The sequence below is a fragment of the Vigna angularis genome, chromosome 6 (genome assembly GCF_016808095.1).
Source record: "Vigna angularis cultivar LongXiaoDou No.4 chromosome 6, ASM1680809v1, whole genome shotgun sequence".
Classification (NCBI taxonomy): Eukaryota; Viridiplantae; Streptophyta; class Magnoliopsida; order Fabales; family Fabaceae; genus Vigna; species Vigna angularis.
The window spans coordinates 33562776-33579000 of NC_068975.1; the positions used below are offsets into that span (position 1 = coordinate 33562776).

General features: G+C 24.7%; 1 protein-coding gene across 1 annotated transcript; it reads right to left on the bottom strand.

Annotated features, from left to right (window-relative positions):
- Positions 1–1702: 1702 nt before the first annotated feature.
- On the bottom strand, positions 1703–4849 carry LOC108342764 (codeine O-demethylase). The gene is made up of 4 exons (XM_017580557.2): positions 4546–4849; positions 4206–4450; positions 3796–4117; positions 1703–2136 (listed from the first exon to the last, which is right to left on the bottom strand). Exons 1-4 carry the CDS (start codon positions 4795–4797, stop codon positions 1873–1875), a joined length of 1083 nt encoding a protein of 360 aa, XP_017436046.1. The 5' UTR covers positions 4798–4849; the 3' UTR covers positions 1703–1872.
- Between the last annotated feature and the right edge of the window lie 11376 nt (positions 4850–16225).

The window sequence follows — 16225 nt, forward strand, 5'->3', positions numbered from 1 at the left end:
TTCTCGATCGTGAATACGTATAGAAGAGCCTAGGTAGGTAACAAAAAGTAAAATGAATCGTTTTATAAAATGTAATGTATTGAGTTAATTTGTACCTGAGGATTTATGTTTAACTCAATTTTATAAGTTTTTAAGTTGAAGTTTATATATACTATTTATTTATTACAATCTGGTTTTTAGAATTTTGAGCATGGTGGAAGTTTTTTGAAAAAAAATATATTTTAAAACTAGATATTTATGATTTATATGTAAAGAATCCAAACTTAAAAGTATATTAGTAGGGGTGGGCAAATAGAACTGAACTGTACTGTATTACTAAATTTATACTGAACTAAAAACTAATTTGTCTAAACTGAACTGAACTATAAAACAGTTCAGACAAATTGAACTGAACTGTTTTTTATTTTATCAAACTGGACTGAACTGAACTATACTAAATTGTACTAAACTACAATGTAAACTAAACTGAACTAATAATTATACTAATTTTAAACTGAATTATACTAATTTTAAACTGAATTGTACTAATTTTTAAACTAAATTGTACTAGTTTTTAAACTGAATAGTATAACAATACATGTTCTTTTTAATTGAATTTTATTTTAATATTTATTTTATTTTATTCATAAGTGTCTTACAAATTAACTTTTTAATTATTTGATATTATTATTTTCTATTTTATTTATATTTTTTTTATTATATGTGTATGGAAATTATTTTATTATTTATTTATTTATTTATTTTATTTTTTATTTTTTTATTTATATTTATTTTGTCATGAATATTATTTTACTTTTATATTTATTTTTTTAATTTTTTATTTATATTTTTTTGTTTTATATGTGTATATAATTTATTTTTTATTTTTATCTACTTATTTTATTTTAAAATAGTTTTTTATTTATATTTATTTTGTTTCCTCGTAAAATTGTTTTATTAATCAATTATTTATTATTTATATTTTATTATGTAAAAATTAAACTAATATTTATTAATTATTATAATATAATAAAAGATGATACTAGAAAAATTACTCTTAATAAACGTTTGTTAATTTTTTTGTCATTTGATATTTCTATAATTAATTATTTTTGCTACATTACTATTTTTTTATGATATTTCATTATATATTCATTTAATAAAATTTAACGTTAAAAAATATATTTTAGTTTTAGTATGTAAAATACTATCATTTAAAAATAATAATATTAATATTTATTTTAGTTATTTTAGTGTGTGCGCTTACACACATTTTAATTTCATTAAAAGTTGTTTTAACATATTTTTACATATTTAATAATATGTTAAAGAATATAATATATTTAAAGTATTATTTTTTTATATAGTCTTTTTTTTATGATTTATATTACTTAATCATTTAATAAAATTAAATTTAAAAAAATATATTTTACTTTTATTACTTAAAATAATATTATCTAAAAAATAATATATGTTTATTGATAAAAAAATATAAAATTTGTGATAAAAAAATTTTGTCTTAAAAAATTCATTATTAATTTTTTATTTGAACGGTTTCTTTTATTAATATTTTATTATTAAATAACGTTTTCTTAACAAGATGGAGCAATTAAACGGGTATAAGTTCAGTTTTTAAAAACTAAACCATAAAATAGTATACTAAACTTATAGTAAAAGTGGATCAGTTTTTTTAAGTATAATATATTATAGTTAACTATAGTACAATACATATCATTTATTTTTGTCCAGCCCTATATATTAGAATGAAAATTAAAGAGAGCCGAAAAGTTAGGCTTGTTGGACAGTAGAAAATAAAATGCGAGAGTGACATTTTTCTAGAAAGATAGGGAAACTTTATTAAGATATTTATTGAAAAATAGTAAGTAGTTGGAACTAGATAGAGAGGTTTTGATCTGAGATCCTCATAAGGTCCAAGTAGGACTTTCCATCCAACTTATGAGTGAAGTAATCTTCCACGTATGTCCCCACTTCAGTTCTTTTGAACAGAGGAGGATTTTCTGGGTTTGTGAGGCTAAATGCAGGTCCAATATCAGCTTGAAGCTTCGGCAGATAGAACATGGCAATGGAAATCCTTTCCTTCTCTGAATTCACTGTTGCCCTGTGCTCAACACTTTTGTATGCTCCATTGCTCATAATCTGCATATTTCAATATTTTTCTCTTCAGCATCTTTCCTTACGTACCAATCGTCATACAAAAATTGCCTTCTATTTTCTTTTCTAGCAAAACCTAACTTTTTTCTGTCAAGCTTTCTTGTTTGTTATCTTATTCTATATACTAATGGATTAAAGCCAAAGTTATATTAGCATGTATTATAGGTTATATAATTCTCATTATTAATCATCAAGTTATAAATAATAAGTTATATTAACTAATTACAAACTGTCATGCGTAAGTGTCAAGTATGCATAATGCATAATCGTTTATTATTTATGTAAAAAACATTAACACGTTTTAGCGTAATTAAAGCATTTGAATAACACATAATGTTTGAATAAAAGCATTTTCAGTTTTTAAATTATCTTTTTAGTTACGTCATAAAAACGATATATATTTAAAACACTCACCAGTGAAAATATATTTTTTTATACATATTTAAAATGATGCATTAAACTAATCTTAAAATATATCGATAAAGAATTAAATAATTGTAAACTAGTTGAGGAAAGTTAGGATAATTTAATTTATACAGAAGAAATTCAAACTTTTGACAAAATTTTCAGAAAATTATTGAATAAAAACATTATTGAAGAGTCTATGACTAAGTTTCCCTGATATAAATATAAAGCGACATCTCTACTTTTGTTATTTTATTGCTGCTTCTAAGTTTTACACTTATTAACCTCCACGTTTGGAAACATTTTCCTCGAATAATAGCTTTAAGGGAAGTATAATAATAACTTAAATTAATAGTTTAATAGTAAAACCATGAGTCTAATTAAGTTAAAAAGATTAAAAAACTTCATTTAGCTAATTTCTAATTTCAAAATATTTAGCGAAAATAACTTTATTAAGTAAAAAGACTAAATAAAAGTTAATATATAAAATGGAAAAATATCTTAAATAAAATTTTTTGAAAACAAAGCAAAAATAATATAAAATGTAAACGAATTTATTTTAATAATAAATAAATATGATCAACATTTGTTCACATAAAAATTATGTAGTGTTATATAATTTTTTTTCTTAAGAAAGTAGACTTGATTGTTTTGTCCACAATAAAATATGTGGAAGTTGCAACCACAACATCCACATGCATAGCATCTACCATTCTTTCCCTTCTCTTCAACCATTGAATGAATAAATGGTTAAGATCAATTTCTTTTATGTTCAATCCATATTTCCCATTCAAATACGATATGTGTAAAGAATCAAATAAAAAAGCGTACAGGTATTGCACTAAAATTAAAAAAAAATGGAGTTTCAAAATGCAAGTTATTTGACTCGTATATATAGCTTAAGATAGTAACTTTTGAAATTAAATTCACGTGTAGGTAAACTTGCACGATTAATTATAAATTATTATAAAGAAATTAAGAAGAAATTAATCTCTCCGACAAATGAGGATCGGTGGTCAAAGGATGTATGTTGCGATCCACAGATTTTGGAAAAGAACTGAGAATTTGACTTCTCTGATTAACTCCAATCTCTCGAAATCCACCATTTAGTGCATAAATTTGTATAATTTTTTATACTATAAATAGATATAAGAGAGGTGATGGTGTGAAAAAAGGATAAAAAATAATAAATATAAGTGGTGGGTGGAGGGAGAGAGAAGAATATGGGTCCATACGAACCTCCAGAATGTCTCCAATGTTGATAACAAAAGCATCTGATAAGACGTTCACTGGAATCCAATCTCCATCTTTCTTAATCTGCAGGCCATTCACGCCATTCATTTGGTTAAGAATGGTGATTCCCGATGCATCAGAATGAGCAGAAAGTCCCATAACTAAGTCTGGTTCAGGACATGGAGGGTAGTACGTCATCCGAAGATTCTGTATCCCATCCTCGAACACCTCCAACTCTCTCTTCTCTATCTTCAGTGCTTTCCCCAGCAACCCTATAACTCTCATACCAAGATTTTGCACTTCGTTTATGTATGACTCTAACACACTCCTGCATATCATATACCTCAACTAATCAATATATGTATATATGTATATATCCATGTGCACACGTAAATTAAAGGGTTTTCTTTTGCTACCTGAATGACGAAGGGAACTGTGGTAAAAGATGTGGTTTTCTTATACTACGAGGGTTGGTTTTAAAAAAGAACCTATCACCCCAATCCAGTTTTGTATCATCTGCTCTAATCACACGTCCGTAGCCTTCAACATCACCTGGCTGTATCTTGTATTTCATCTTTTCTTCCGAGGGGAGCGTGAAGAATCCTTCAACTTCGTCTTTCAGTGTTTTCAGCACTGCTGGGCTTATTCCATGCTCCACCAACTGCATATATATATATATGTGTGTATAAAGAACATACAAATTCAGACAAAGAAGAAAATGGATGGTAAAAGGCAGCTTAATTTGCTAATAATAACCTGAAAGAAACCCCAGTCTCTACAAGCTGAGTTCAATTTCTCTAGCTCAAGCTCCGTGTCTTCTCCATGGATGAGCTTTCTGAGGCTGATGATTGGGAGTTCCTGAGATGAGGTTTCATCTGGGAAAAGTGCGGGTTCGTTATGGCACTGTTGTCGAACATAGCATTGAGGAACTGAAGTGAGCGGTTTCTTTATGAGTTCCTGAACACTCAACACTTCTTCAAACATTCTCACTAATTCTGAGGATACCATGATGTTCTATTCTAACCACGCCTTATAACCAGCCACTGTATTGGTTGTATTTATACAACATAATAGCAGTGCGCATGATATAAAGAAACGCGTCTCTGATTTGTTACTTTAACTAAAAAGGGAAATTGCTGCCAGTGAAAATGATATTATTAATTAACGCGGAAAGTGCGGTCGGTGTATGGGACGAAATAAGATAAAATTTGATGTCGACAAGGGCAAAACTCATGAATTGTGCTCATAAAGTTTTGATTAAGAGGTGAATATGCGGCCTGGACCCTGTGCTTTAAATTCTAAGATGATTCTAGCCTTTCTTAAATGTATTAAAGGTTTAAATACAAAATTTAATGTATTTTGAAGCACTGCATGTAAATAATATAAAAAAACTAATAAAAATATTGAACTTCGATTTTTTTGTTTGTTGATCACGTACTCGCGTCGCGGTAATTGTTTAATATATATATATATATATATATATATATATATATATATATATATATATATATATATATATATATATATATATATATATATATATATATATATATATATAATCATTGATTTTCCTTGATTTTTTTTTCCTAATTCTGTTAGGTTATTGATAGCGGATATGATGGGTTGTGTTTTAGGTACATTAACCCCAAAACACCAAATTTTGGTATAGCCATTAATACATGATAAAATTAGAAAATAATGGGTGACAAGAATAGTAGAAAAAGGAACCAAATTATATATTTTTTTAAAATATCTGTAATATTAGTCTTTTCATAATTAAAACGTATAGTGTTAGATCGGTACAGGATGTGCCACAAAGTTTGAAAGACCACAATATGCATAAAGCTATATGCCATTAAATGTGGGAATTAAACATTTTTTTCATGTGACTTGATGTTGACCTGGCACATCTTGTATATGTGGTGTTTACTTTTTTATGTCTTTTTGTGATATTGGCTTTTATATTTCAAAGGTCAACATTTTTAGTTCAGTCGTCCGTATGTATGTGTTTATTTAATATATTTTAATTAGTAAAATTATTATCAATGGTATCTTAAATTACTACATTAAATATAGACTTTAATGTAAAATTGAATATCAGATCAAAATTACATATTCTCCAGAATGTGAAGATTAAAAATCTAAAAAATGAGAAAATAAAAATCACTAATCAAAGATTAAAGGGAGACTGAAACTGAAATATAAAAAAAAAATTATAATTAGTGTGATAAGAGATATAATAAGAAATTAAAGAAAAACAATATAAAAGAGGAGGTAAATAGGTAAAGAATAAAAATATAAAAAAATACAAAATTAATATGGATTCATGCATCTTAATGCCATGTGCCCTAGATGTAGTGTTTTTAACTATTTGGTTCACATGTTTTGTTGTATTTTATTAAATACTATTGAAAAAAGTTTAAAGTTCAAATGTGTGATCAAAGTTTATATGATATTCATATAATCTTGTGTTAAGTTAAACTTACTTTTTTTAAAACTCATTTAATGGAAATTTAAGGTAAATTCAATATTTTATCCTCTAAATATAATTTAAGTTCCAATTTCACTCAATATACTTTTCATTATTGCTTTCATTTTGGAACTTAATATAAGTATATAAAGAAATTTTACATGACTCTAGCGTTGTTGATTTAATAATTAACAATCCACCAGTTTTAGATAATAAGTCACATTCATTAAATCATATATTGCATTAAACTAAAACCTAAAAATTAAGAAGGTGTGCTTGAGATGGTGACGAGTTTGAGTTTTTGTTTTTTGTTTTTTGTTTAGCTTTAAAATATGCTAATTTTTTAATAGGATGTGTTTGGTTAATTGATATCCAGTTGAAATAGTTTTAACTTGGAATGAAAACATTTTATATTTCTTTAAAAACACAAAAACAAAAGATGGAAATTTGGTTTTTAATTTAAAAAAAAAATACATAAGTTACATAAAGTTAATATCATTATTAATATCTCATTATCATTATTATAATATTATGAATGTGGTTCTTATTATCACAATCATTATCCTTTTTAGTATAGATTTTTTAAGGTTTTAGTGCACAGGTTTTACACATAACAAAAATGGTTTTGAGAGTTGAAAGATTGTTAATAGGGTTTAAGTCCTGTTTTTTTATGCAGATAAAAAAGAAAATGAAATTTTTTATTTTTTATAATATAAAATATATATGAAGAAAATATTTATTTGATATTTTTTTATTAATTACTTTAATACTTTTATTTTAATTATTCATTATATTATGATAAAAATATTTTTAAATATCTAATTATTATTTATGCTTGTATAATCTAAAGTATTATGATAAAAATATTTTTAAATATCTAATTATTATTTATGGTTGTATAATCTAAAGATAATGTCACTACAAAAAAAATGTTATTTAGAGGAAGTTTTTTTTCGATTTGCGAGGGTTTTCATCCTCCGCAAAATAAATTCCGGGAGTTTTTCAAACTATCGAAGTTTGAGTCGCCACAAACTATCTGCGGGAGTTTTTTGTAACCCCTGGTATCGCGTTCAATTTGCGGAGGTTTTTCTGCGGAGGGTAAAAACCTCCTCTATTACTGACTATTATTTTGTGGGGGGGTTTAACCTCCTTTATTTTCAACTATTTGATCACAAAAGTTTTCTATATTTTTGTCAGTTTTTTTATTTGATGATTATTAAAATATATAATATCGTTTTTTGTTTAATGATTATTAAAATATATAATAACTACATATTTTCACCAATTTCTTTCTTTTCTTCTTTTTTTTAATTTCAAAATTAAGTAAATTTATTTTTTTTTTAAATTATTATATTATTAATTTCAAAAAAAAAATTAATTTAAACTTTTTTTAAAATTTTTCAAAATTATGAGCTCCGTTGTCTGCCGATCTGCAGAACCACCGTTGCAGCTCTATCCGCCGACTACGAATCTGAAAGAAAAAGGAAAACACTGGGCAATCTAAAGGAGAAATGAAAGAAGAGAGAGTGAGCGGATGGAATGAAGGGAGAAACTAGGGTTAAGGTGAAATGAAGGGAGAAATTGTCAGAAGATTTTTAGAGGAAAATTAACTTTTAGAAAAATAATGGGTTTAGACAGAGATGGGTTTTAGATCTAGAGGGAATAAAATTTTAGAATTGCTAAAATAAAACTTAGTCTAAAATTTTTAGAGGAAAAAATGTAAAAGAATTAGAAAATATGAATAAAAATATATTTTTATTTGAAGAGGTTATAAATCTCTTGAAAGGAATTAAAACCCCCACGGGGTTTTTTATAACCTCCCCAAAATAACCCCCTCTAAATAAGGTTTTTTTTGTAGTGTGTATAAAGTAAGTCTTTGCATCATTGTGTAAGGAAAGTGTAAGAAAATTTTGATGTCTTTTACAAATTTTCATTACATTGAAATTCTAACTTTCTCTTATATTTAGTTTTGAATAACAGTAAATATGCAGATTATAGTGCCAAATATTAGTCAGGAAACTGCTGCAGCTCCTTATCAACAAAGACAAGTAGCTCTTAAAGGAAAATCAAATCATGGTATTCCTTAAGTATATCTAGGTGGAAGGATATAACCATACCTCAAAATGGATTTAGAATGTGAGTTAATCTAGTTGACCATGGGTTTGAAAAATATAATATTTTTATACAGACTAGTTATTTCAATCTGGCTCACTTAGTTACCAGCTCATCGGGTTGAATTCGTGGTGAGCCGGGTTGACTCACCAACTCACTTAATTTAATTTAATTATTTATTATTTTGTGTTTTAATATTATTAGTTAACATTTTTTATTATATTGTAGATGATGATAAAGAATAAGATGTTTCAAGAGAGAAAAATATTATAAATTTATGTATTCAAGACTCTAATATTATAAATGGACTGATACAAAAATTATCAATATTAAAAACTTATTTGTTTGATTTTTGTACATATTTTTTATTACACTTGGATTGTATGATTTGTTTTTAATTTTCTTTGGAGTTTAACATGTGTGACGATTTATTTAGATTTAAATTAAAAAAAATTATAATTTTTTATTTTAAAAAAAATATAATTAAATAAATCAATGAACCAATCCGTTTAATCTACTAACTTATAGTAGATTGAGTCGAGTTTAAATTTTTCTAATTTACTAATAAATAAACAGAATTGAATTAACTTATAAAAATTTATAAAAATGAGCACCATGTATATAACCAAGTCAGATCAAATTGAATTATCTCTTTCGACAACTCTACAACCAAACATACAATCCTGAAATCTGATCCAATTTTGAAGTAAATTGAAAAATTAAATAATAGAGATATAAGTGGGTGGATAGATGATGGATGATATGATATAAAGGCATACTATTAATTAGAAGTGTGCTGTCTTACCTAAAGTGGTATGAAGGAAACTCCTTAAATGGGTGTCGGTAAGTACTTTATTAATTAATACATGAGTTTTTATTCAATTTGAAAGATTTTGTAAGATTCACTTATATTTAAAATTTATTTTTTAATATGATATTAAAGTTATAATATAATAATATAATATAAAAATATAAAATATTAATCAGAGGGTTGAATATGTTATATTAATGAAACTATTTATTTTATGTATGTATCTTATCAAGTGTAGTTGGTATATGAGTTATGAATGTTAGTAATTAAAACACAGTAAGGAAGAAATATTGCAAAAGATGGGACTCTCAATGCCAATCACACTATTGTACAATCAATCAAAATTATGTTGAATGAATGTTAGAGATGTGAAAATTAGAATCGGGTTAGTTGGAAAAATTTTAATTTTGTTAAATGTGAGTTGAATTTTGATTTACTTAATTCAAGTGTGTGATCAAAATAGTTTAAAATAAAAATATGTAACGCATAATTTGTATTATTATAAGAAAAATTTAAAAATAATTTATTTATTTTTCTGAAAAATACCATTCTAATTCTAAAAAGTAAAAGTTATGGCAGCTTTATGGAAATTTGAAACTTATCTTTAGCATTCTAAATTACAAATTACGTTTCTAATTTCATTGTTAGGTTCTGCCAGCTTTTCTTTTTCTAACTTGACCTTCTTCCTTTGTGTCCTCTCTTTTGGTTGGTTTTAGTTGGTTTGAAATTTATAGCTCAGAATAATGGAATGTAATTTACTCTTAATAATATATTTAGTTTGTTTGTCCTTTGAATATAAATTTATAAAGATTTAATTATTTATTTAGTTTTTATATATGTGCATATGCTTTTGATGTTAGGTTATAGAATTTTTTTATATATATAAATAGAAACTGTATGTATATATTAGCCCAGTATGAAGATTTTTTTTTTTAGTTTCAGATGTTTATACATTTGAAAAATGTGTTCTAATTTCTATACCTATAAATTTTATGTTTTAGTATTTATATAAGCGTTTTTTATGTATTAGTCTCTTTTATTGACTTTAAGAAAATTTGTTAATTAAAAAAAATATTTACACAAAAATTGGAATTGGTGATGAAAATCTCTCACAAAAAAGTTACAAACAAAAACAATGTCGCCATGCAACTTCAATATGATGAGTGCCAGAAACATCTAATTTAAAAATTTTGAAAGTTTAAATACCATTAAAAAAAATCTGATTATTTAACAAACAATCCAATTATTAACGCGGAACAATCTAAGTATTCATAGCAGCTTTTATAACAGCATTGCATTAACAAGTTAACAAGGTTATTACTTACAAATGATACTAGGATTAAAACTTAAAAATATTGTTCTGACGTAGTTTTAAAAAGTATATAAAGACTAAAGAACTGCTTATATGAAATAAAATAAAATTATAAGAATTAAAAAACGCGTGTAAATATAAACGGTTAATTATAAAATATCTATCAATACACTAAAAAAACTGAAATTACCCATTAAAAAAGTTACCCATAGAATTAGTCTATAATAAATTACTGTTTTATATGGAATTTACTCTTAAAAGTTATTTATTTTCAATTATACTAACAATCTTATATTATAAAAAACATACAGAACTTTAATTTATGGCTTTTTTCTCCTCAAAAAATCATTAAAAATATATTATTACGTAATAGACAATTTTATTTGATGGCATAAATTTTTAAAACATAAACTTTCATTGTTAAATTATTGTTGACACCCATTTCATGATTTTAATGTCCTTTCATATTACAAAACCTTTTTTATTTTTTAAATCTAATTTTCATGATGCGATATTATCATTGAAGCATAAAAAAACTTACATAATAGTACCAATTGGAAACTGCAAATTTTTTTATGGACTCTTTATGCAACTTTTTTTCAGCTAGTTTTATGACTTTTCTTTTATGAACTTTTTCTACAAACGTTAGCTCCTTAAATTTTGTTGGAGAAATGATATTTTTCTTATTATCATATAAAAATTGTTTTTGTTTAAATTAATGTTTTTTTAAATACATATTAGAATTTATATTTTTTATTCATTAACGTTCGAATCTAGAAAAGTCAGGAAAAAGTAAATATTAAAAATGTCACTAATAAAATTTAAATTATTTAAATAATTTTTTTAATACTTACAAATATCTCTGAAAACTGTTGTATTTCATTTATCCATACTTTTATTTGAAGTGATTAAACTTTTTTTTAAATAGTTGGTGTAATTTTTTAGTAAGATGATTTTAATCTTGACTACATAAAAATGTTTTTATTATGTGATAAAATATATACGTGTACAATTTCTACCCAACAATTAATACGTGTAAACACTTTTGTTTCCGATTGATGAAATGATCGTTGATTTTTTCAACTTTGCATCAAAACTAATACTAATCTTTTCCTATAAGAGACGCGATTGTCAAATACTAATGATTTTTTTTAGGAATATGCAGCTGGAAAAACATATTTTTTATGTTGGAAATTTCTAAAGGTATGAACACCAACATCTCTAAAGACATACTAATGAGAAAGACTAAAAAAATAAGTTTAAATTTAAATTTAGCAACAAAAAGTATTTCAAATTTAAAGAATTAAAAAATATGTAAACCTAAACATAATTTGGATTAATGATGAAGGAATGACAAATAGATGTCTATGTGGGTATTTTTTTAAATTATTATTGTTTTGATGTAATATTAACGGGACATGGCATGTATGAGTAATATTTTATTTGTTTAATTAGATATTTATTTTCATTTAAATTAATAAAATATACATAGTTATTAGGTTATATATATAGAGAGAGAGTTTGCTATGTAATACTAAATTTAAGTTGATAAAAAAAATTTTATTCATAAAAAAAACATACTTTAAATACAAATATTTTCATAATTTTTATTTTTAATTTAAAATAAAAATAAAAAAATCAAAAATTACTCAAATATTTTTAATTTAAAACTTAGAATTCATAATATATAAAAATATTTTTGTCAATTAAAATTTGATACACAGTTACGTTAGTAAATATATATATATATATATATATATATATATATATATATATATATATATATATAATTTGCAACTTTTTTTCTGCACATCTTTTATTTTATTTTATTTTATTGGCTATTTTAATAATTATAAAATTCACTCGCATCTCCAACTTACTTTTTTTATCATAATTTTGATTATACATTTTTTTTCTAGTAATTATATTCAAATAATATAGTATCAATTTTAATAAATTAAATAGTTTTTAGATAACATATTTAATTATTTTTATTCATTTTTAGTATTTTTATTTATTATGTTTTTCATGTAAAAATATTTGACTATTTCAATTTTAAGTATCTAATCGAATAAATAATTTATTTATATCATTTGAAAAAAATTAGGTCAAAGGTTTATATATCTCTAAGATATTTCTTATTTAATTATACATTTTTTCTTTATATAATTATGTTTAAGGTATCAAATTGTTTATAAAACATATATTTGATTATTAGTATGTTTTTTTAATATTTATAATTTTTATATAATTCTTTTTTATTTTCTAACTCAATATTAATTTCATTATAAGAATAAATAAATGTGTATCGTAGTCGTAACTTAGATATAACTATATTCAACTACTCATCTGTTGTGCAAAGATAGGACATGTTTAAGATAATCTTTGACATTTGGTCTGGTTGTAGGGTTTAAATGTTTAACACGTGACAAATATTTTTCTTCTAAAGAATTCGTGGGACTCAAACAAGAACAAACTATCTTCACCACTCATCATGACAGATTATACAAAGAATGAAAATTCAACGCCCTTTTTATTTTCAAACAATACTCACAGATGGGGCCGTTTTCTCTCTGTGGTCCATATCTGTTGTGGCGTTACTCTTCCTTTATTATTATCTTAGATTATGATATATTAATAATTTTTTTAATATTTTAATAATAGACTATATGTAATTATTTTGTTGTTGTAGATTTGAAACAGAGTAATTATAACCTATCACATAAACGATAGTAAAAAGATTGTAAAAAAATTGTTAAAAAATATTTTTTTATTATCTTCATCATTAATTATTATGTTTAAACTCAATTACCTCACCTGCCTTTTTCTTTTTTTTTACAATTTGGACAAAAATATAACACCTAACTCAAATACTTTCCTCAATTTCACAATATTGCACATGTAAAACTACTCACAATTTTTCTTCCACTAAAAGGTTTTGATTTGGATAGTTTGAATACATCACTTCATATATGTCGACAGGAATTCGAATATGTTTTTATTTATATAAATATGGCCTTTCAAATTAGCAATCATCATTTCATTGTCACAGTTTTGGTCTTTAAAACAACTAAAAAAATAATATTGTAATTCTTAAAATGTGGTAAAAGGACTAAAAATGTTTTTTTTTAATGTGAGTCTAAATAAATAAAATGTAAATAATAATTAAAAATATTATATATATATATATATATATATATATATATATATATATATATATATATGTAATTTTTTAAAGAGAAAGATGAATTTAGACTCAAGACTACAATCAATGCAGTTTCGGTAAAAGACAAAGATGAATTTATATATATATGTATGTATAATTCATGTTAAGATGTTTAAAAACCTTCGTGAATGACGTTCAGAAAATAATTCTCGTGAACGTTCAAACATTTTCGTAATTGCATGAGTGACGAACACGAACAACGATGAGAATGAGAAGGAATTTGCAATGACAAGATAAGGAGAATGAATGTGGCAAATGGAGAAGGCAAACTCAACAGAGTGTGAAATGAGGTAAAAGATAAGACACTTAAGTGAGAAGGGAGAGTTCGAAGTATGCTAATTGCATAACGAGGTGAGGTGTAAAAGTCGGAAAGAAGAATTAAATATTATAAGTGATCAATTGCTATAGAAAAATTTTATACCAGTTTTAGGTCTACTAGATATATGAATTATTATAGTTTCAGTTACTGTATCACTCTTTATTTCAGTTTTGTATTCAACTAATATAGAAAAATTTGCTTTATTTATTACAGTTTTATTATTGTGTAACTTATTATATAGATTATGGATCCAATTGAGATAGAAAAGGTGTGTAATTTATTATAAATTGGTTACTGATTCACTTTCTATATTAATTCTTAGTTATAGTTACCGATTCACTCTCTATAATAATTACATAAATTTATTATATAATTATTTATAGTGATTTATTAATTTATGTAATCTCTAAAAATATACTAAATTTTAGCTATAAAAATACGTTATTCATAAAAAAAAAGACATAGTTTAACCACATAAATATTTTAATAATTTTTATTTTTAATTTAAAATAAGTAAAACATCAAAAATATTTTAATTATAAAACTTAAAATCTATAATATATGGAAGTACATGTACTAAAATTTAGTATATATTTTAAGAAGTTATTTCGGTAGCAAACTCCTTGTTTATAATCTATTTATTGTTTAACTTGTGTACACATATACAACACGTTAACTGGTACTTAAACTAAAATAACTTTTATATTTAAAATCATTGAATAATAACTTATTTTTCAACATTTTTAAAATTAATTTTTTTTCACAGAAATATACACAAATTAAAGTTAACTAAATTATTTAACCTAGAAATAACATAATTTAAAATCATGTGTATATATTTATTGTAATTAACTGTAATATGAGACCGCAGAACTTTCATCTTATTAAAATATCTATATAAAACGTTAGAGTGGTTGTGAATATAGGTAAGGGTGTTGTTGGAGAAAAATAAATATTGCTTTCTTCGTTTCATAGTTAAACTATAACTATGAGCTTGAATATCCTAATAAACTATAACTCTAAAAGCAGCAGGTTATTTCAGTTACAAATATTATTTAATATATGTTTTCAATAAATAAGTATATAGAAATTAATTTCATGCCTTTGATAATGGAATTAATAAGAAGTACGAAAGGTATGTTTCAAAACTATCTAGGGCCTTCTTTTTCATATTTTACTTATATAAAAATATTAAATTTTTTTATATTAATGAATACAAATAATTATTTTTATTTTATTTCAATAAATTTTGTTTGCGATAACAAATTATTATTGAAAATTTTAATATAAACATGAATATAATTAATATTAAAGTTTATAGTTATATCTATCTTAAATTAGGTTTAATATTTTGGTAAGTCTTTATTTTCGTCCACAATTTTAAATAGGTCCCTTTCTTTTACCGCGTCTCAATTGGGTCTTTATTTTTGTAAAATTGAATCAAATAAAGGCTTTCCGTCAAATTGAGAAGACATCGTTAAGGAGAGTGTTACGTGACATGCTGACAACATGTTTTTAAATGACGTGACATTAAAAATGTGTGTGAAGTGTATTTTTTGAATTTGTGAATTAATAAATGGACTGCAACGAGGGGAAATAAAATATAAATAAGGGCAAAGTGGTCAAAAGGATGTAAATTAAATGCAGCAGCCCCTCTCTCTTTCGATTGCCCATCCAAAATCAGATTTGGGGAAGAAGATTGGGGTTTCATATTAGGGTTTGTGTGAAAAAAAAATCGTTGTTGCTCGATTGGAAGCGCGAGGGTCGTTGGGAGAAGTTGGTTCTGACATTAAGGTTCGTGCAAAGTTCAATCAATTTCACAAATTGGGATATCAATTTGGGGATTTAGGGTTCTATTTGATGCGTGAGATTTTGGTGCACTGTATAATGAGTGAGGTTTGGGTGGGTTGGAGATGTATCAGGGAAAAGCAAAAGACGGTCATAAAATTTCTCTACAAACGGGATGACCACCGCTTTCCAAAAGATGCTCTCCGTTTGCTTTGTAAACTGCGACCAAAATCCAGGATTAGATAAATTTTTAAAATTCAGATATGTCAATAGAATATATTCCCCAAGGGAGTATCAACTCTCAAATCCAAGTTTCAAGTTGTGGCTCTGGTGTGAAGATGAAAGATGAATGGCAGAATCGGTGGAGAGGGAGAAGTGGTCGGTGGAACTTTAGGAGA

Excerpts from the sequence above, each read along its gene's own strand:
- LOC108342764 (XM_017580557.2), bottom strand. The coding sequence starts at position 4,797 with ATGGTATCCTCAGAATTAGTGAGAATGTTTGAAGAAGTGTTGAGTGTT. Across the intron at positions 4,451-4,545 it reads GAGACTGGGGTTTCTTTCAG|TTGGTGGAGCATGGAATAAG; the intron begins GTTATTATTAGC and ends ATATATATGCAG. Across the intron at positions 2,137-3,795 it reads ACATTGGAGACATTCTGGAG|ATTATGAGCAATGGAGCATA; the intron begins GTTCGTATGGAC and ends TGAAATATGCAG.